Source organism: Bathycoccus prasinos (assembly GCF_002220235.1).
Source record: "Bathycoccus prasinos genomic : Chromosome_9".
Lineage (NCBI taxonomy): Eukaryota > Viridiplantae > Chlorophyta > Mamiellophyceae > Mamiellales > Bathycoccaceae > Bathycoccus > Bathycoccus prasinos.
In genome coordinates this window covers 444517-464813 of record NC_024000.1, presented here as the reverse complement: position 1 = coordinate 464813, position 20297 = coordinate 444517, and the positions used below count along the sequence as shown (strand labels likewise).

The 20297-nt window shown below is 48.2% G+C and overlaps 14 protein-coding genes across 14 annotated transcripts; 7 read left to right on the top strand and 7 right to left on the bottom strand.

Moving 5' to 3' along the window:
* Positions 1-48: 48 nt before the first annotated feature.
* Bathy09g02550 (ribonuclease activity regulator protein RraA) lies at positions 49-795 on the top strand (the record flags this gene model as incomplete). Its single annotated transcript, XM_007510820.1, has 1 exon — positions 49-795. The coding sequence occupies one exon, from the start codon at positions 49-51 to the stop codon at positions 793-795; it is 747 nt and encodes a 248-aa protein (XP_007510882.1).
* A 169-nt stretch (positions 796-964) lies between these two features.
* Bathy09g02540 (predicted protein) lies at positions 965-2149 on the bottom strand (the record flags this gene model as incomplete). The annotated part of the gene is made up of 1 exon (XM_007511076.1): positions 965-2149. The coding sequence occupies one exon, from the start codon at positions 2147-2149 to the stop codon at positions 965-967; it is 1185 nt and encodes a 394-aa protein (XP_007511138.1).
* A 921-nt stretch (positions 2150-3070) lies between these two features.
* On the bottom strand, positions 3071-4765 carry Bathy09g02530 (predicted protein; the record flags this gene model as incomplete). The annotated part of the gene is made up of 1 exon (XM_007510935.1): positions 3071-4765. One exon carries the CDS (start codon positions 4763-4765, stop codon positions 3071-3073), a length of 1695 nt encoding a protein of 564 aa, XP_007510997.1.
* Positions 4766-5066: 301 nt separating this feature from the next.
* Positions 5067-6374, top strand: Bathy09g02520 (unnamed protein product; the record flags this gene model as incomplete). Its single annotated transcript, XM_007511212.1, has 1 exon — positions 5067-6374. One exon carries the CDS (start codon positions 5067-5069, stop codon positions 6372-6374), a length of 1308 nt encoding a protein of 435 aa, XP_007511274.1.
* A 119-nt stretch (positions 6375-6493) lies between these two features.
* On the bottom strand, positions 6494-6994 carry Bathy09g02510 (predicted protein; the record flags this gene model as incomplete). The annotated part of the gene is made up of 1 exon (XM_007511246.1): positions 6494-6994. One exon carries the CDS (start codon positions 6992-6994, stop codon positions 6494-6496), a length of 501 nt encoding a protein of 166 aa, XP_007511308.1.
* A 459-nt stretch (positions 6995-7453) lies between these two features.
* Bathy09g02500 (predicted protein) lies at positions 7454-8476 on the top strand (the record flags this gene model as incomplete). The annotated part of the gene is made up of 1 exon (XM_007511070.1): positions 7454-8476. One exon carries the CDS (start codon positions 7454-7456, stop codon positions 8474-8476), a length of 1023 nt encoding a protein of 340 aa, XP_007511132.1.
* Positions 8477-8555: 79 nt separating this feature from the next.
* On the bottom strand, positions 8556-9520 carry Bathy09g02490 (hypothetical protein; the record flags this gene model as incomplete). Its single annotated transcript, XM_007510924.1, has 2 exons — positions 8556-8562; positions 8625-9520. 2 exons carry the CDS (start codon positions 9518-9520, stop codon positions 8556-8558), a joined length of 903 nt encoding a protein of 300 aa, XP_007510986.1.
* Positions 9521-9645: 125 nt separating this feature from the next.
* Positions 9646-9846, bottom strand: Bathy09g02480 (leucine-rich repeat-containing protein 6; the record flags this gene model as incomplete). Its single annotated transcript, XM_007510961.1, has 1 exon — positions 9646-9846. The coding sequence occupies one exon, from the start codon at positions 9844-9846 to the stop codon at positions 9646-9648; it is 201 nt and encodes a 66-aa protein (XP_007511023.1).
* Positions 9847-9985: 139 nt separating this feature from the next.
* Positions 9986-11398, top strand: Bathy09g02470 (unnamed protein product; the record flags this gene model as incomplete). Its single annotated transcript, XM_007511144.1, has 1 exon — positions 9986-11398. One exon carries the CDS (start codon positions 9986-9988, stop codon positions 11396-11398), a length of 1413 nt encoding a protein of 470 aa, XP_007511206.1.
* Positions 11399-11562: 164 nt separating this feature from the next.
* Bathy09g02460 (methionyl-tRNA synthetase) lies at positions 11563-12729 on the top strand (the record flags this gene model as incomplete). The annotated part of the gene is made up of 1 exon (XM_007511217.1): positions 11563-12729. The coding sequence occupies one exon, from the start codon at positions 11563-11565 to the stop codon at positions 12727-12729; it is 1167 nt and encodes a 388-aa protein (XP_007511279.1).
* A 357-nt stretch (positions 12730-13086) lies between these two features.
* Positions 13087-14562, top strand: Bathy09g02450 (predicted protein; the record flags this gene model as incomplete). The annotated part of the gene is made up of 1 exon (XM_007511268.1): positions 13087-14562. The coding sequence occupies one exon, from the start codon at positions 13087-13089 to the stop codon at positions 14560-14562; it is 1476 nt and encodes a 491-aa protein (XP_007511330.1).
* Positions 14563-14663: 101 nt separating this feature from the next.
* Bathy09g02440 (predicted protein) lies at positions 14664-15698 on the bottom strand (the record flags this gene model as incomplete). Its single annotated transcript, XM_007510988.1, has 1 exon — positions 14664-15698. One exon carries the CDS (start codon positions 15696-15698, stop codon positions 14664-14666), a length of 1035 nt encoding a protein of 344 aa, XP_007511050.1.
* A 614-nt stretch (positions 15699-16312) lies between these two features.
* On the top strand, positions 16313-18154 carry Bathy09g02430 (predicted protein; the record flags this gene model as incomplete). Its single annotated transcript, XM_007510998.1, has 1 exon — positions 16313-18154. One exon carries the CDS (start codon positions 16313-16315, stop codon positions 18152-18154), a length of 1842 nt encoding a protein of 613 aa, XP_007511060.1.
* A 220-nt stretch (positions 18155-18374) lies between these two features.
* Bathy09g02420 (predicted protein) lies at positions 18375-19880 on the bottom strand (the record flags this gene model as incomplete). The annotated part of the gene is made up of 1 exon (XM_007511178.1): positions 18375-19880. The coding sequence occupies one exon, from the start codon at positions 19878-19880 to the stop codon at positions 18375-18377; it is 1506 nt and encodes a 501-aa protein (XP_007511240.1).
* Positions 19881-20297: the final 417 nt, after the last annotated feature.

The window sequence follows — 20297 nt, the reverse complement described above, 5'->3', positions numbered from 1 at the left end:
TGTTTTGTGTGGTACATTCCCCAAAGATTTCATCACTTTTAGGACACGATGGGGAGAGGACGAGTCGAGCGGCAACTCTGTAAATTCCTTTTCTCCTCGAGGCCCTCTTCAAATGTTCAAGAGCGATGTCTGTCCAGTCTGTGGTTGCAAAATTCTGATAAGAAGAACATCCATTTTTCCGCGTTGAGACAACACAATCCTTCTCATTTTAACGGTATGGAATCCAATTCCATCCCGGAACCGACGACGACTTCAGACGTGGTCGACGCGTATTTTTCGCACCTTTCCGTCGTCGATCAAGTGCAGAACGACGCGAAAGTTAAATTCGATTGCCTTGTGGACTTGAATTTGAAACCGTACGGCGGGGCGTTCGACAGGACGTCGTTCTTTCGAGGGGAAATTACCACAATTAAGTGTTTCGAAAACAACCCGCTCGTGAGAGAAACCTTGACGAAGGAAAGCGGTGTAAATCGAGTGCTCGTCATCGACGGCGGCGGGTCGCGGAGATGCGCGTTACTAGGCGGCGAGATTGCGAAGATTGCAGAGGGGAATCAGTGGGAAGGGATCGTAGTGAACGGTTGCATTCGAGATACGAACGAGATGCGATGGTGCGGCTTGAAAATCCCGATTTTAGCCGTCGGGACTTCGCCGGTGCCGTCGAGTAAGAGAGATCCGGGGGTGAAGGATCCAAAGTTTGGCGTGACCTTTGGTGGGGTCAATTTTAAAAGCGGGAGTTGGGTGTACGCGGATTGCGACGGCGTTTTAGTGACCAGAGAGAAAGGGCCTTTGGTTTGATGCATTCATTTTTAGTATATGCAGTTAAATGATGACGATGATGATGATGATGATGATGACGACGGAAAATGATATCCTTATTTTCAATTACACAATGCGTTTTTATATCTTTCACAACAATAATAAAATCATTTTCTTTTCTCTTTTTATTATTCATTCTGAAAACCTTTTAATCTATAATCCTTCTTATGTAATCGACCGTGAACAACATGCCCGCGTTCGCCGGACTCGCTCTCAACAAACACGGAAACAAACCTCTATAAAATCTCCCGACGCCGCCTTCTTTGTACAACGCCCCTATGGCATCCCCGTACCCTTTGAACCTTCTCTCGGCTGGGTTCAACTTATCCGTCATCACCGCGGATTTAATCACATCGATCGGGTAGAAGAACGACCAATAGAAAATCCCGCCCAAACCTCCGGAGAAGCAAATCTCCGCGTTGCTCGCTTTCCCGTCTTCATTTCTCGCCGCGAACCAGTTCTTCGTGTTTTCAAACACCCCAAAATATACCGAACCCGCGGGTAAATTTCTCGCCAACGTCGCCCCCATCCCATACCACGGACCTCTTGGACCCATGTATTTCACGGCATCCTTCACGCTCGAAGCCATCGATTGCGGCACAAAACTCGGATCCGCTTTCGCGCGTAAAATTTGCTGCTGCGATTGACTCTTGAACAAATCAATCGGCGATTCAAAGAACGACCCGGCAAACCAGGCCAACCCCCCGGCTTTACAGTAACTCAAAGGATCGTCCGGAGACACCCCGACCCACTCTTTCGCTCTCGCGTACGCAAAAAACAACGTCGCTCGAAAAAACATCTGCCCGGCGAGCGGCGACATCACGCCTTTATACAACCCGCCGATGCCTTCAGATTTCAACACCTTCGTCGCCGCATCGACGGCGCCGGAATACGCCGGATTCGTCGAACTCTGCGTTTGTAACAACACTTTCACCGTATCGAACGGATGCCCTAACAAAGTCACCGTAATCCCACCGCAGGTCCCCGCGAAAACATCCTTCGCGAACGACACCGCCTTCGAAGGCGGTTCAGAGGAGGAATACGCCACCATTTGATTTTTGGTCGTCGTCTCTCCTCCTCCTCCTCTTTGTCGACGAATGATATTCGTCAGTAAAGAAGACGAAGAATCCGGAGAAGAAGAATACGAAGAGGAAGCGCACGAAGCGCTGCTGAAATCGCTCGAAATGGTATTCTTACCAACACCCGCTTTCGTATTCCTCGCGTTCGAATGCAAAGACGACGACGTGGACGAGCACAAACTTTCCCCATCCGAGTAATCCAATCCATACGGAGTTCGCACGACCGAGCGGAACGTTTCCGATAATCTCACCATTTTTTTTCAAATGTATGTGATAACAAAAGAAGAACAACAAGTCAACAACAACAACAGTTCTTCGCTTTGCGTGTATTATGTGTGTGTGTGTGTGTGAGAAGAGTGAGATGTGATTGACGTTGTTTTTAGATAGAGCACGTCTTCAGTTTTGGATATTTCTTGTGGTGGAACGACCCCCGTCTGCACATGAAAAAGTCGCACTTTGACATGCGAAAAAACACACGTGGCAGCTCAAATCAAATTAATTACGAGCACATGACTCACCCTAAACTGTTGTTAAGTTTTTGTCTCTCGCGCAGTTGCATTTGCATTTTTGCTTTCTTCGTATTCTTCACACGTCTCTCGCTTCACTTCTGTCTGTTACTCTTATAGTTTGAATAACTCATCATGGGAGGGAAGAGCACGAATACGACTCTGGACGACGGCAAAGTCCAACTCACCCCTTCGCACTTACTCGACGTGATCGACGAAGAGTGGTTGGAAGATTCCTTACCGTTCGACGACGTGGACGTGCCCGCGAACATGCGCTTATCCTCGTCCGCGTACGAGATGGATTACGCTTTGTTGAGTGGCGTTTCCGGAGCGCAAGGAGGCGGGAGTGGAAGTGGTGGAGGGATTTCATTTAGTGCAGGGACCGCAGGAGGAGGAGGAGGGACGCAAGGAGATGGGAATAGTGGGTTAGCCGGTGGGGCGGACGACTTTGTCGGAGGCACGGACGATGGGATGCGAGACGAGGAAAGGTGGGGGAGAGCTCGCGTTTAATGAAGGTGTTTCCTTCCTCACATTCTCTCCATAGTAATTAGCGACAATAGCAATGGTGGGGTAAAAGCAATAATAGTGTTATAATATATATCTTGTTCGTTCCTAAATATTACCAAAAGAGTACGATTCTTCTTCGTTTATTGTCCTCGTCGGCTTAAATTACTTCTTCCCTAAGCCCATGTCGATGTTCTCAATCTCCCGAGCTTGGCCGACGCCAAACTGGACGGAGATATCAACCGACGGTCGCAACTCGCAGCAATTCTTGATCGCGATGTGCGCGGTGGAGTTCAAGAATTGGCTTTCCAATTCCTTGTCGATGCCTTTGTTGTTGTCCAAGTCGACGTACGCGCGTTGGTCCAAGTTGTAATCAAATCTCGGCGCCCATTTTCTGCTCCCTAATCTCGCCGTGTACGAGCAGTTGTCAACCATATACGCGACACCTCTCGCATGCATGTACGGGTTTAACGAATCAACCGCCTCGATGACGGACTCGTTGCAAACTTCCGAGAACGAGTGACCTTTTTCGCGCAACGTGTCGATTTGCGACATCATGCACGCGCAATACACGCCCGCCGTCGTGGCGTTGACCGGAATCTCCGATTCCACTCTCTCAGCGCGAACTTTCTCCCCAACTTTCCACATTTCCGTCCCGTCGATTTTGCCCATCGGGAATTTGTTAAACCTTTCAACAGCCATGCACACCGACTTGATTTCGTTCGTCGATTGAACTTCTTCGTAGCACTCGTAGTGAATATCCTTCGTCGGCGCGTACGCCGCGGAATACGCCTTCATAAACTCTTCTTTCATCGCCGGCGTAGTCATCAATTCATCGTACACCGCCTTGATCCCCTTGGTGGAAATCGTCTTTGTGATTGGTCCAGTGATGCATTCCACGGTTTCTTTAAACGCTTGCTCCTTGGACATGCCGTTTCGGACGTATCTTCTGTACAAAGACTCGACGATGCCGTGCACGCCGCCCAACAAAATACCTCTCTCGCCAAAGATATCTGATCTGTATTCCATCTCCAAAGTTGTCGCAAACGTAAAGGGCGAACCCAAAGCGATGGACCAGCCCAAAGCGATATCCGTGGCATCCCCAGTCGCGTCTTGGTGCACCGCAAACGACGCGTTAATACCGGAACCGTTCACTTCCTTACCTTGCTCGTACAATCGTCTCACGGACGGGCCCATACCTTTCGGCGCCACCAAAACAACGTTGATATCGTTTCTAAACTCCGCGCCGTCGGATTTCATGACGCCCAACAAAAACCCGTGGGACAAACCTAACGTCGACCCTGGCTTCATGGCGGCTAAAATTCTCGGGTACATCTTCGCTTGCGCGGCGTCCGAAATCAAAAGCATGACCAAATCAGACTTTGCAATCACGTCAAACGTCTCGCCGAGAGTCCCTTTCTCCTCGGTAAAATCCAACTTTCTCGCCTCGTCGTTCGACTTCGAGTCCGGTCTCAGACCAATGCTGACGGAAATTTGGTCCGCCAACCCAGCTTCCGCGAGCGAATCGCGAAAATTTTGCGCTTGCGCCGGCGCTTGCGACCCCCACCCGATGACGCCGATGGATTTGACGCTCTTCAACGCCGCCGGCAACAACGAGAACTTATCTCTGCCGCCACGAACGATGTATTCTTGCTCGCCGGCGACGTCAACCATCTCTTTGGTGAACACTTTGGTGTTGATGTCCAACTCCGGCGCTTTCACCGCCATGGCGGAGACGGAGAGACCTCGTCTCGAGGAGGAGGAGGTCTTGGCGGCTGATTTGGAAGATTTTCGGAATCTGCCGTAGGACGCTTTCGCCGCGCAGTTTGCGATTTGGGCGGAGGATGCAAAAGCTGACATTAGTATTACTTTATGTGAGTTTTAAGGCAAATGTGAATTCCGTGCGTCGCGAGACGTTGCGAACGAAGAAGTGGGGAGATTCGCGCTAAAGTGTTATCCAAAATGGTTGAAAAGTGGGGAAAAAAATCTGAAGGTAATATTTAGGGTGTTCAACCCTACATAAAGGAAGTGAACACCCTTTCCAATTAAAAAACATCATCATCATCATTTTAAACGCTCTCTCCTGCGGCGATCCTGAAACGCACGCAACATCAGTCAATCTTTATCCGAAGAGGAGTTTTGAAAAGAGTCAGAGAGTAAGATGTTCTTTTTTATGAAAAATCAAAACGAAGAAGAGAAAGAACAGCTCTTGTCTCTGAAGAAAAGAGATGCCGATGTACCGTCTGCTTCATCGTCATCAATCCGGTTTTTCACGAAAGTCACCGCGTGCGCGGTGTTGCTCGCCGGGATTGGCACTTTAGGGAAGATCAACGTGTACGATAGGCAGCAACAACGATTTGAAAGCAGCGGGGTTAAACAACAGTTGGCGTTTTTGGGTGAAGCGGATGGTTTGCCTTCCTGTGGCCCGTACGTAGACGACAACTTACGAACGAAGCTCCTGCATAACGGCGAAGAGGTGCAGGACGCGGCGATCGGATACAAGGAGTGCGAATTTTTTTCCAATATAGGCAGCAAAGCGAAGCTGTTGGGAGATCAACCGAGCGAGTGCGTGGCACCGAACACGGTGATCACGACGTACACGTCCGGGGATGATTTCTATCACAACCTCGGTTTGGTCGTGAAAAACTTAAAAGACCAAGACTGTTTTATGAAACGGTTTTTGGTCGTGTGCGCGGATTCGGCGTGTAGCGAACAAGCCACGGCGGATGGCTACAACAACATCGAGTTTCCGGAAGATTCTTCGAACTCGGATACCTCGTACGGGAGGTTCACGTGGATGAAACAAAAGATTTCGTTGGGCGTTGTGGGATCCGGCGTGAACATGTTCATGGTCGACGCGGACGTGGTGCTTTTCTCGGTTCCAGAAACCAACTCTTTTTTGAGCCAATCGAACGTGGACGGAATGTTCCAAGAAGATTACATGGACTATCACGGCGCCTATACGAACGGGCCGGAGTGGACGAAACAGTACTTGGACGGCGTTCACGCCGGGGCGAGTAACTTCAACTCTGGTCAAATGTGGTACAGAGCCTCGGAGCGCGCCTCTCGATGGATTCAAACCAGTTTAGCGCACGGCGTCATGTGCTCGCCGAACTGCGGTTTGGAACAGAATGTCTTGCACGATGCCGCAAAACAGGCGCCGGTTGGTGACACAGAGTTAGGGGTCGAGCCGTACGCTTTGAACATCCAACCGTTGCCGATTACGTACGCCACGTTCTGCAGTCGAACGACGGATATTTTACACGATTGGGAAGTCGTGAAACATATGGGAGAATGGAAAACGTTGCACATGTGCTGCGCGGGTTATAAATACGACGGCATGGGTAACGCAATCGAGAAGAGAAAGTGCGCGATGCAAACGCCGGGTCCTTCGTGTGTCGAAGCCGGCATGGGCAAGGAAGAGAGATGGGATTACGTCGCGCCGGCGGAAACCACCGAAAAACGATAAAAGATTATACATACTACTATCAAAAGTTATTATTATTGAGACCATTCTTTAAATCGCGACCGCTTATCGATCGCGTGTACTATCATGTCATATATACTTACATTATTATTATTATTACTTCACAAATCATCCGCGTATCTCTTCGCTATATCGACGAAATCATCCACGCACCTCTTCGGCATCAAATCGAACAAACTCGCCTCCATCTTCCCTTCACCCAACGGCACTTTCACCGTTTTCAAAATCTCCGTCATGTCTTCCTCGGAGCACTTCTTCCCGTTTTTCACGATCGTTCCAATGACCACGTTCGCCAACCCTTGGTGGAAACTTCCCTGAGGTTTCATATCTTTCAGGAACAAGTGCCATCCGTTCACGTCCACGTAACAGTCTCGACCGATGTTTTCGGCGAGTTCGGAAGTCCCGAAAGATGAAGCGCCGGAGAGGAAATCTGCGACGTCGAAGAACGATTCGACGAAGTCTTTTCCCATGTTTGACGACGCCGAAGTCGTCGTAAAAGCACTCCTTTTCCTCCTCGAAAGCGTCGTCGCATTCTCTTTCTTCTTGCTCGAGACGAATAATCTCTTTGACGATAACGACGAAGAAGTCGCTCCTCGCAACATTTTGAGTATTCCTTTGATTTAAAAACGTCCGTCGCCGTCCTGTCTGTCAGTCAGTCTGTCCGTCAGTCTGTTCTTGTTCTATTCTCGCGCGCGTGTCTTTGTATCTAATGACGCTCTCGAATGGAAATCTTCACTTTTTTCAAGCGGAAACCCAAAGCGAGGACGAGGAATAAACCTTCTCGGAACGACGGAATGCACCGTCGGTGATACGATACACACGAAGAAGAAGAAGTTAAAGAAGCGTCTCCAAGAGTCGTCCTTTCATCATCGCGCAGCGGGTAAGAAACTACACTAGTCGAGAAGTATCGTCTCATCGCGCGCAAAACGTGTTGTATCTCTTTAATATTCCGCAAAACTTCCCCAGAGCGAATCTCTAACCGAAGACGCTTTGAAACGCTCGGAGAGTCTGCGTCTGAGACTCGATTTTGAAGAAGACAAAGTAAAAGAAGTGAAAGTAAAATGAAATCCTCCCTGTTCGGCGGCGTTTCCAAGAAACCACGCAGAACGCCGAAAGATTTAGCCTCGAAATCCCACCAGTGTTTAGAACGAGTGATTAACAAGTGCCCTTTGGAAAAAGACCAAGAGTCTCTGGCGAAATATTTCCAAGAAACGCGAGCGATATTACACGGGGACGGGACGCACGATCTCGATCCGAAAATGATACAAGAGTTAGTGGAAGAATGCGTGAAGCAAAGCATTCCGTGGATGATATCGCAAGGGTTACCGATGTTGGAATTTGAAGCGAGGAAAGACGCGGCGGCGACGTACAACGGATTGGTGAGAGCGAAAGATTTGGAGACGGGGAGGTATAAAGTGGCGGAGGAATTGAGCGAAAGGAACGACGGAGAGGAACTGGAAGGGTTGATTTTAGGGTACGAGAAGCAAAGTTCCGCGTTAGCGTACGGGGCGATGTTACGAGAGGTTGTCAGGCACGAGAAGGTTTTAGAGAAGGTGTTGAGGCGAGAGAGTTTCTTGAAGTTTTTTGAGTACATGCAGTGCGAGAACTTTGAAATCGCGAGCGACGCGATGGCGAGTTTTCGAGAGTGTTTAACGAGACATAAAGATACCGTGGCGAGATTCTTAATCGGAGACGCTTACGAGGGGTTCTTTGAGAAGTTTAACGATTTGTTGGAACGAGGGAATTACGTGTGCAAGAGGCAAAGCTTAAAGTTATTGGGGGAGATTTTATTAGATCGAGCGAGCGGCGAGGTCATGATGAAATACATCAGCAAAGCCGAGAATTTATGCTTGATGATGAACTTGTTGAGAGACGATGCGAAATCGATTCAGTACGAGGCGTTTCACGTGTTTAAAGTGTTCGTGGCGAATCCGAACAGGCTGCCGGCGGTAACGAGCATTTTGGAAGCGAATAAGGAAAAGTTGATGCACTATTTGAGCAAGTTTCACGAGGAGAGAGATAAGGACGACGCGCAGTTCGCCGAGGAGAGACAAACGTTGATTGATGTTTTGCAAGGCATTTAAATTTGAAATGCATTTTAAATTAGTACATATTATTACCTTTGATCATCTTCACGCGGTTATGGGCGGTATAAAAGTTTCGTCAAGGTCTTCTCCTTCATCATTCGAAGAATCCTCGATCGATGCGGCATTTATTTTCATACATCCCAACGCAGCCTCAGCGATAACGAAATCTTTCGCCATCATTTTTTTCTTCGTTTTCTCCACGCTTACTTTCAACTCTCCAGTTGTTTGACTTCTGGACGCTTTACACGTCTCTTCGCGCACTTTTTCTGGGAAACGCAACAAAAGCAACTCGCCTTTAATCAACACGCGTACGATTTCCGAATGACAATCGACGTCTACCAAAGACGTATCGAAATGTTTCGGTATTTGAACCCTCAGAATGATCGTATTCGCATCTGCATCAATATCTTCACCTTCACTGCCGAGCGTGAACTCGTACTTTCCTTCGTTGACTTGCAAAATCGCGTCGGTATTCTCCGGAAGCTCGTCGAAGCCTTCTCGCGGCGGTTTCTTTGGTCGCTCGAACGTCCTCTTACTTTGAATCTTCCTCGATGACGTTTCTTTTTCTTCCTCTCGATTATTTTTCGTTCTCTCTTCTTCTAGAAATGATTCGTACCGAGTTTTCGCGTTCCACACGCAACCGGTCGATCCACTCGCTTTCTTCTCCTCGATCTTCGCTTTCAACGCCTCGACGATCTCGTTCTTCTCCCTCGCGCACTCTCGTCGCTCCTCCTCCGTAATCTCCTTCCCGTCTAGAACTGCTAACCCTGGCAAGCATCCAATCACGTATTCCCTCAATCGCTCAAACTCCTCCAAGCACGGATTGCCGATTAAAAACAAACTCCTCAAACGTTCACATTTTGAGAGATTTTCCATCGACGGTTCGATCGACGTCACATCGAGAAAGTTCCCAGTCAAATCCAATTTTTCCAGAGATTCGCACCCGTCCAGATTTTCAATCACTGTGATGTTATTCAGAGAAACGTTGAGGTATCTCAAATATTTCAACCTGTTCAAGTTCTCTGTTGTCGCGCATATCATATACGAGACAGCGAGAGAGAGAGAGAGAGAGAGAGAGAGAGAGAGAGAGAGAGAGAGAGAGTCAGTCAAACGAAACACCACAAAACGCCTTTTTTTATATCTCTCGTCCTTCTAAAAAAACTCTCCTACCTACCTAACTTTCCAATCTGATTCTCGTGCAATAAAAGTATCCTCAACTCTCGACAGTCTCTCTGTAAACTCTCCCCTATACGTTCTAACTTTTCTTGGTGTAAAGAGACCTCTTTTAAAGTTCGAACGATCCCGTCGTTGTGTTCGGCGCGTTTTTGGAGCAAACCGCGCGTTATTTGTCTTCTTTGTTGTCGCATTTGACATGCGCTTTGTTTTGACTCCAAATTCTTTCTTTTTTTTCTTGACTTTTCCTCAAAAAAAAAAGAAGAACAAAAAACGATAGAGAGAGAGAGAGAGAGAAGATATACTACTACTCCTACTACTGCGATATATATAATGGGACTTAAGTTTGTGATCAAACAGCGCCCAGCAGCACAAGACGACGAAAACGAAAACGAAGGAGAGGAGAGCACTAAAGAGGAGGAGTTATCCAACGTTTCTCTTTTGTTGGAGCAAGAAAAGACGAACACTGAGGAAGATGATTCGATGATGATGCGACGAGAAGAAGAAGAACAAGAACAAGAAGAACAACAAAAGTGCACCGCAGAAGGCGTTCCAATCGCATTCCCGGACGAGTACAGAGGCACATCGGCGATAATCATCACCCCGGATGGCATCACCATGCACAGAACGAGCCGTGGGGCGTTTAAATGCGGGCAGTGCAAGTATTGTTCGCAACCGAATTTAAAGCAGAAGTGCCTGTACAACAACGCGGTGAAGATACAGCGCGGCGAAAACGCTGCTAATAATTATAATAATTCGGGGGTTCCTAAAGCGAGAAGCGCTATGGCGACGTCATACGTGGTACCGGCGTCGTATGCGAACTCGAAAGCAGCGGTGGCCGGCGCGGCGTTTTTCGACAGCGATCAAAAGCAAAAGAATAAGCTCTTCGCGCCGAGGAAGTTCGCCCCGACGAAAGGTAAAGAGGAGGAGGAAAACGCCGCAGTCGACGGGTTTATTCGGAATCGAGGACCGATGGCGGCGCAGAGCAAGTACATTGGTATCATCAAAACGTCCACGGCGAAAGTGGTCGTGGCGAAGAATTTTGACGTTAGTAAAGAAGGCATCGCAAAGACGGCGACGCGATGGAGGAAAGAAAAAACGCGCGTGCCGAACGTAGATTTCGACGAGGAAGAGGAAACGGAAAAGTTTGGATCGGACGTTTACTTGTGGAAAAGGCAAAAGGGAGAATCGTGCGAACGACCGACGTGGACGCCGTTGCCGGAAACACCGCCGGAAACGAGCGAAAAAAAGGAGATGGACGAGGACGACAAAGCGTTGTTGCAACCGATTTTACCCGGCATGGACGACGGACAGAGAGCTGCCGCGCCGCGACGTTACAATTTTCAATCAAATACAGTAGCAATGGCAGCAAACGAATCGAAGGATGGATCGTCGGACGTGAAACCTCTCCTCGCCGTCCCGGTTCCATCCGCCGGCGGTCGCGTCTACAACGACAAAGTCGATCCGTCTCTCCTCGTCGTCGCTTGCAATGAACCGGGATGCCTAGAACGCTTTCTGGACCGCCCACGAATGCTTCGCCACGTCGCGAACGCCCACCGCGAGAAAAGATACATCTGCACCTGGGAAAATTGCGGAAAAGCCTTCGTCGATAACAGTAAGCTTCAACGACATATCGTCACGCACACGCAAGAGAAGACGTTTCTCTGTGACGTGTGTAACGCGAGCTTTGGGTTGAAGTTCAATTTGCACACGCACTTAAAGAACGTCCACGGGATTCTTCCCTAGAGAGAAAGAGAGATAGAGAGACCCGAGAGAGTGATGATGCTCGATGTAGCCCGCATTAGATGAAATAGCCACAAAAAAAGCGTCTGTTGTTGTAACATTGAACTACACGCGAATAGCCTCAAATTTACTCGCACACACAACACGACGAGAGACTCTCTAAAAAGATGTCCACGACATGCACGACCACAGCGCATCACGCGTTGTCGTCCCACGTGCTCTTCTGCAATTCAAAGAGGACCGCAACAACAACAACAACAACAACATCGCGAAGACGACTTCGGGCGATGACTTCCTGCCCATCGTCTTCCCCAAAAGGAGTGGATAACGCCGCCTCTTCGACGGACTTACCTCCTCTCCCAAACCTGGCGGAACTCGCGGATACCGCTCGAATAAAAATCACAAAGGAAGAAATCTCCGACTGGGAACCGAAAATCAACGCCATCGTCGGATGGTTCGGGCAATTGAACGACATCGACATCGAGAAAGAGTGGGAGAGGTTAGGGAAATTGCAACTGAGTCAAGAGGAGCTGGAGAGAGAGATGCGCTTGCGATTGAAATCGACCATCGACGAAGGGGGCATCGAGTTCGATCGAGAGGAGTTATTAAATAAGGCGAAGAACTTTGATAAAGGGTATTTCCGAACGCCGAGGATTATGGGGAGCAGTAGCAGTAGTAGTGATAGCGAGAGTAGCAGTAGTACCAGTACGAGTAGTAGCGAAAGGAGCGCGGCTGACGACGACGCGGGGTCCGCAGTGGAACAGTTGAAAGCGTCCGCTGCTGCCGGAACGAGTGGACCAGCGCAAGCGTTGAACGATGACTTGCTCGGTTTCAATTTGGTGGTGGGTGAAATCGTGTCGTGCGAACAGCACCCGGATCCGGAATCGAGCAAGTTGTTGGTCTCTCGAGTCGACTGCGGCGAGCCCGAACCGCGATCGGTCTGTTCCGGCATCGCCGCGCATTACGCAAACCCTCAAGATTTAGTCGGCAAAAAAGTAGTCATCGTCGGTAATCTGAAAGCACGAAACATGAAAGGCGTGCAATCGCACGGCATGTGCCTCTGCGCGTCGAACGAGGATAAATCAAAAATCGAAGTCGTCGAAGCTCCCGAAAACTCTTCCCCGGGCGAACGACTCACCTTTTCCGGTTTCATCGGGGACAAAATGCCCGACATTCACGGCGAAAACAAAGTCGTAAAGAAAAAGTTATGGGATAAAGTCAAAGACGGTTTCAATTCCAACGCGGAAGGGAACGTGAACTGGTTCGGTTCGGATTTAATCGGCGTCAACGGGAGCGTCAAAGCGCCTTCGCTGAAATCCTGCCGCGTCGGTTAAAGAGGGCTTTTCGCGTCTGAATTCATTCTGTGCACCTATTGTTATAATGCGACTAAGACTAATGCGAGTATTACTACTACTATTATTACTGAAAATAAACGCAAGATCATCCGGTCCCTAATGTTTTCGATGATGACATTTTTTGTTGGTTTTGTTGTTTCACAGCTTGTTTCAAGCACAAGAAAAATTCAAATATCTGCCTCATTCCCCAGTAAAAGTGCGTTGTTTGCACACACATAAACACACTTAAACATCATCGCTACTTACTGTGAACAAAGAGAAGAAGAAGAAGAAGAAGATAGAGCGCATAATAAGCATCATCATCGCTTAAGTCTTTAAAGTTTAATAATTTAAACGATGAGCACCACCAAAACCACGTACTCGTTTCCGATCTTAACCAACGACGAAATCCGCTCGTGTTTGAAAGAATTAAAAATCGAACTCTCCGAGCGCGATTTACTCCGCCCGACGCACGAATCTCTGAGACACGTCTACGAATCCGCGTACGAATTATTCTTCAACGTGAATTTAGACGAGGACGAATCGTTCCAACCGGACCCGGAAATCGCGGAGGAAGTCGGGATGGAATTTCCGGAGTTGTACGAAGACGCGATTCCGAACGTTTTGTTTTTAAGTCGATTGCAAGAGTTGATGTTGAAAATAGGCGTGGAGGATTTTTCGTTCAAAGACGTGTGGAAACCGGAATACACGCGGACGAGACGAAACATGTCCGCTCTGATTAATTTTGCAAAGTTTCGAGAGGAGCAGTTGATTGAGTTCGCGGATATCATCAACGAGTGCGCGGAGGAAGAGGAGAAGTTGAGAGAGGCGAAGCGAGAACACGAGCGGTTGCGCGCGGAGGTGGAGCAAGCGGAGAAGAGGAAAGCGACGGAGGAGTACAGGGAGGAAGATGAGGAGGAGTTGAGACAATTGGAGAGGGAGAATCGGGTTTTAGAGGAAGAGATTGCGGAGCAAGAGAGAGTGCTGGCAAGGCAGGAGAGAGAAATCGCCGAGGAGGAAGAGCACGCGATGAGAGAGCGAGAGCAATTGGAAAAGTTGGAGGAAGAGTTAGCCAAAGCCGAGAAGACGAATAAAGAGTTGAAAGAAAAGATGGAGGAGGAGAGGAAGAATAGTAAAGAGATGGACCCGGAATTGCACAAAGCGATGGAACAGATGAAAATAGAGGAGGATAAAGTGGCCAAGTTGGAAGAGAAAGTGAAAGAAATGGAGGAAGATAGGCGGGTGATGGAGAACATCGGCGAACGGTTGAGAGAGGCGAACGACGTGATGGAAAAAATCTTAGAAGAGCAAGAGAAACACGATAAGATGAAAGAAGCGCTGGAAGAATCGAAGAGTAAGATTGCGGAGAACGAAGAGGAGACGTGGAAGTTGGACGCGAAGTTGGAACAGTTGAAACGACAGGAACAGACGCTCAATGAACGCATGCAACGATTGAAAGCGCAAGGCGAGTTGAAGGAACAAGCGGCGAGGGCGGCGTTGAAATCGGCGGAAGAAGCATTAGAGGCGGAGAAAGCGCGAGCGGATTCCAACAAGGCGAAGAACGAAGAAGAAGAAAGAGAAATTCTGGCGCTTAAAAAGAGCATGAACAGAGTGAGAGAGGAACACGTGCGAGAGATGGAAGCGTTGGGGAAGAAGTTTTTGGAGTTGAGACAGACGGTGAGAAAATATCACGGCGTCTTGTTCGAGGCGATGTCGCAAGTGGACGACGAGATTTACCAGTTGGATGAAAACGGAAATAGCGGTCCCGGCGACACGCCCATGAGTGAAATGAGCTCACCAGGTGGCTTAAGCCCCGCCGGGTTCAATATTTAATTTTCTATAGTAATGTAAAATACGTAAGTACATCAATTTTTATCATTTAAAATGCAAACATCATCATCATCTCTCTCTCTCGCTCTAAAATACGCATATAATTACTTCGTTCTCTTATAAATCTTCGCCAACATGCTCGAAAACAACTCCTTCGGCAACACCGATTGGCCTTCCATGATTTCCGTCAACTCCTTGTAACTCTTCTCCTCGTACTCCAAATACAACTTCTCCAACTCCAACTCGACGTACAACGCCTTGATCTTCTTCTCGCATTCGGCGTCGTCCTTCCCGTAATTCTCTTCGATTATTTTCCGTTGTTCCGCCGTGCACTTCTTCAGCGCTTGCACCACCAACCACCCGCACTTGTTGTCCTTAATATCCGTCCCAATTTTACCAATCACTTTCGGATCTCCGTAGCAATCCAAATAGTCGTCTTGGATTTGGAAAAACTGGCCGAGTTTTACGCAAATATCGTTCGCCACTTTGTACGCCTGTTCGTCTTCAATTCCACTCAATCTCATCGCCGACGCCGCGGGTAAATAAAACGTATAAAACGCCGTCTTATACGTCACGATTCTCATGTACGCTTCCTCGGTGTATTTACTCAAATCCACGACGCCAATCGGCGCGGTTATTAAATCGATCAACTGCCCGCTCGCCGTTTGGTACGTCACCTCGTGGAATAACTCCAACAAATGCGCGTACGCCGGATCTTTCACTCCCACGTGACGTTTCAATAGCTTATAAATTTGCATCTCCAATAAAATCCCATCGTTGATGGCGTTCATTTTCACGTGCGGTTGTCGATACCAACACGGTTGCCCCCGTCTCGTGATTGACTCGTCCATGATATCATCCGCTACCAAAAAATACGCTTGGAGCCATTCGATGCCCCACCCGACGACCATGGCTTTCCACATGTCTTTCTCCGACACTTCATCTTTTCCTAGAGCTCGCATCCCGTCCATGACTGCGATTCCTCGGTTTAATTTCCCGTGCGGGACGTTGTACGAAATCATCTCCCGTATCCAATCGACTGCGATTTGGACCTGATTATCCTCGATTTCATCTCGCACGAGTTCTTCTTTCAACTGCTCGAAGCACTTTAAAAATTTCGTCTTGTCGTCTTCGCTCATTGCGAGTCGTAGAGTATTGCGATGTGTTTTGTGTGACGCGTGTATGTGTTAGTATATATATATATATATCACGTCTTCGCTCGCAGTCGTCGTGCTGTGATGACTTTTTCTTATTGGGGAAAATACACCAAGAAGGAAGGAGAGCTCGTTCTCTCTCTCTGCTAAAAAGAGAGACGAAAGGAAAAAAAGAGACCAAAGAGGCGAAAAGGAGAGACCATTTTGACCGGGTCACACGGTTGCTGAAAAAGTATAATATATAATCGAATTTTGATGGATCTCTCTCTTTTTTCCGTGGTCCCTTGGGAAAAAAAAGCGTCGTTTCGCGATAATTCATTTCTCAATTTCACTCCTCCCTTATAAGAAGAACAAACGAGAAGAAAGATAAAAGAAAGAGACGGAAGAGAAACGCTCGGTGATATAAAGAGAGAGAGAGAGAGAGGGAAAGAGAGCGAGTCTAAAAGAGCATAAAAAGAACACGGGCAAAGAGCCCGCCTCGTGAGCGCGCGCCAGGATTGGTCGACGAGAGATTGAGGAGAGGACAACGGAGAGAAGAAGGAATACACTCGAGGGAATAAAAAACGAACAACAAAAGCTCTCTCTCGCGCGCGCACGTGATGCACCACAACCGCCAAGCCTGGGCAGGCGTGGAGAGTCCTCTCAAACCTACGATCTCTGTGAATGTGGACGATTTCGAAACCGACGAGTACATCGACGACGAGAACGGTGGAGGACAAGGAACGACCAATGCGAACTCCTTTTTCCCTACCGCAGGGGTGGGTGGAGGTGCATTTGACCAACAATCTCAACGCCAACGAGAAGAAAAACCGACGTCGCCGTCACGAATAAATTTTTACTCGCCGTCGATTCCCATCGGTGGTGGAGGAGGAGGAGGAGGGTTCTCCTCGTCGTCGCCGCCCTCAGCGGGTGCACATCCCGTTGGAGGCGCTCAAATTTGGGGAGGAGGAGGAGAAAAAGCGACGTCGCCGCCGAGTCCTTTAGGGATGATGGGAATGATGGATACGACTAATACTATCGATACTAACGCGACGATGATGAGGAGCAGCATGACGAGTTTAACGACCCCGACGACGATGTCGAATAATAATAACAATAATCAACAACAACAACAACAGCGAGTGCAATTGCACTCGAATCTCTACATTAAAAATTTACCAGAGAGAGTGGACGAGTTGCAACTGAACGCGATTTTTTCCTTACACGGGAGAGTAGAGTCGTGTTGCGTAATTCGAGACGCGACGACGCAAGTCAGTCGAGGGTTTGGGTTTGTCAAGTTTCAAACGTTCGCGGACGCGGTGAATGCGATTGCGAATATGAACGGGAAGGTTATGCATAAGAAGGCGATCGAGGTGAAATTCGCAAACTCGGATTCGAGCGGGACGTCGGTAAACGGGTCGAATCCGCAATTTTCGAAACAGAACGTGTTTGGGGTAGCTCCTCCGACAGCAAATATTAATATCGCGTCAGCGTCGACGGCGCAGCAACCGGTGGTGAGTTTGGAGAATTTCGGGTCGCCGGACCAAGCGAATTCGGTAGTGAATAACTTGTTGAGCTCGACGGCGAATAACGCGGCGAATAGTAGCATCGTGTTTGAAGCCATCGCGCAGCAGCAACAACAGTTGATGCAGCAAATAGAGATGAAACCATCGGATAATATTTACGTAAAAGGATTGCCGCCTATTATGGCGGAAAATGATTTGATGCGTTTGTTTTCAAAATTCGGCAACGTCATCGAGTGCCGATTGTTACACGCTTCCATGACAACCTCTGTCGGAGCGTTGATACGATTCGAAACGGTCGATATGGCAACTTTAGCGGTAAATGCGACGAATGGAATAACTTTGGTTGGTGCGACGACGCCTTTAACGGTGCGATTTGCCGATTCGAGCTCGAAAAACAGACGAAGACAAAATAATAATGCGACGACGAATAATACGAACAACGGAAACAACGATAAATCCGTCCGAAATGGCAATCAATACAAGCCAAACGTGGAGAACAAGAACAACAAGAAATCTAACCGATATCTCAGCACATCGTCGCCGAAGAGAGGTGGCAGTAAGCATAATAACACCAGCTACTTATCGACGATGTCGTCGGATGAAATTAACCACGCGGGGTTTTTGGCAGATGAAGCGGAAAATTCGGATCTTTCATTCTCCTCGGGGGAAGATTTCGCGGTGGCGGCCGAATTTCGACTCAAATTAAATAATTTGCCGACGTTATGTAATGACTTGCTGTTGTACACAACATTTGCACCGTATGGTGCGATTAAGTGGGTGAAAACAGCGCTCGATGATGATGGGAGATGTTCGAGCGGTAACGCCTGGGTCGCGTTTCGAAGGAGGAAAGACGCGGAAAACGCCTCCGCGAACTTGCGCAACACGAAACTTGGCGAACGAATCGTCCAAATTGAAAGGACGTACAACTCTGTATAAAAGAAGGATATGTAAAGAAAGAGATTTTTTGCGGGTCGCGGCGGCGAACGAATTCATTTTTTAACTACTAATACAACAAACCAAATGAAATAATAACATTGTTGGTTTTACGTGTAACAATCGAACTTAATGAACATAATACTGGTATGGTATCCATAGCGAACATGTAAAGAAAAATTTATATATATATTATTATCTGTGATTGTCATCTACTACATAGTTATCCTCGGCTTTCTTCCAAGGACTTCTTTCTTTCGGGCGCGCTTCTTCCTCCAACTCTATTTATATTCAGCGTTTCCATCGCAGTCACTAATTTTTCTGGCGATATGTCTCCTTGCACGAACGGAATCGCTTCTTCCAATCGCATGCGCAGACGCAAATATTTCGAATTTTGCGGCTTGATTTTCTTCTCTTTCCCGGTTTCATCCCACTCTTCGGGTTCTTCTTCTTCTTCTTCTTTTTCTTCGTCGTCGTCGTCGTCCTCCTCGTCGTCGTTTTCTTCTACTTTATTATTACTACGCGTTCGAGCCGCAAAGGTCCCGGAGGAAGATTCGTTTGAAGACGAAGCGGCTTCGTCGTCGCCGAGTACAGTCCTAATCACGTACTCTGCGCACGCCAACTTCCTTTTCCTGAGCCTCAATTGCTTTCTTCGTTGTCTCCCGTCGCCTCGTCTGGCCGCTCTCGCCTCGGGAGTATCGTACGACGCGTATTTCTTATACCTCCCTGGATTGACCAACTGCGGCCGCACGTGCGTCGCTTGCGTGCACTCGTGGCAACAAAATCCGTCCAACTTTTCAGAACATCCCTCGCACACTAAAAACAAGCGATTACAATCCACGTTCGGGCAGTTTCTGTGCGGTGGCGGCGCGTTCTTTTGTTTACACACGTGACATTCCAACGTTGCCGCTTTCTCGCCAAGGTCCGCCGCCGGCGTTCCTTTCGGCGTCATCGCCAACCGATTATCAAACACAAACAAATGGTCGTCCCACGCGTGCTTCTCCTCGTTCCCAAACTTTTCAAAATACGCCTGCACACCTCCTTCCAGAACCATGACGTTCTCGTATCCTTGCTCTTTTAGCACCGTGCTGTACACGTCGCATCGAATTCCACCGGTACAATACATCATGATGGGTTTATCTTTCGGCATATCCGCCAACGGCCCGATTTTATCGTCCACGTTCGTTTCCACCGTCTCCCGAAACGATTCTTGGACCGGCCTTTGCGCACCTTTAAAGTGCCCAACGTCCCACTCGTACCCGTTCCTCACGTCTAACAGCAAAGGATTCTCCTTATCGCTTGGATCCTCGTTCGCTTTTTCGATCATCTCGTGCCATTCCTCCGGCGACAAACTCGTCCCGCGTTTCGATGTATCCGCAATCGGTAAATGCGCGGTGCCGTTTTCCAACTGCACTAATTGCGGTTTCACTCTTAAACGAAGATCCGGATGTCCGTGCTCGTGGTAAGGATACACCGAGATCCGCATCCCGTTAAACGGTGCTCTCTTCTCCACCCATCTCGCGTACGTCTCACCGTCCGTGCCTTTGCCGCTCATTTGCGCGTTCACGCCTTGTTCGTTCAAGTATATCCTTCCTCGGATTTCCAAGTTGTTCGTCTCGATAAACTCTCGGTGCGCGTCCACTTCATCCTCCGCGTTTGAAAGCACGGTGAACTTGAAAAAAGTAATCAGTTGGTGCGTGTTGTTCGTCGTGTTTTTATTCTTCTTCATCGTTACGCCTCCTTCTTCGTCTTTATCTTTGTCTTCTTCTTTCGCCGCCGCCGCGCGAGTCAAAGATGAGAAACCCCCCTTCATTCGTTTGGACGTGATGAATGTCGAACGAAAAAGCGAGAACAACAGCCCAGAACTTCCACCACCACTTCTCCGTTCGTTAAAACTCCTTAATGAGGAGTAGTTTAAAAGCGCTTCGTTCGCTCGAGACGATAAAGATCTTTTGCAGTAATGAGAATAACAACACGTCGCTCTGCTCGCGCAGCCTGATGACATTATTATTCTTGTTTTTTCTCTCACTTTTGTGTTGTTAAAAATAATAATGTTTTTGTGTCAAAGTGCGAAAAAGAAGCAAAAAATGGCAAAGAAAGCAAGCAGCTTTCTTTTCAAAAAACAGAAGAAGAGACAAAAAAGTGA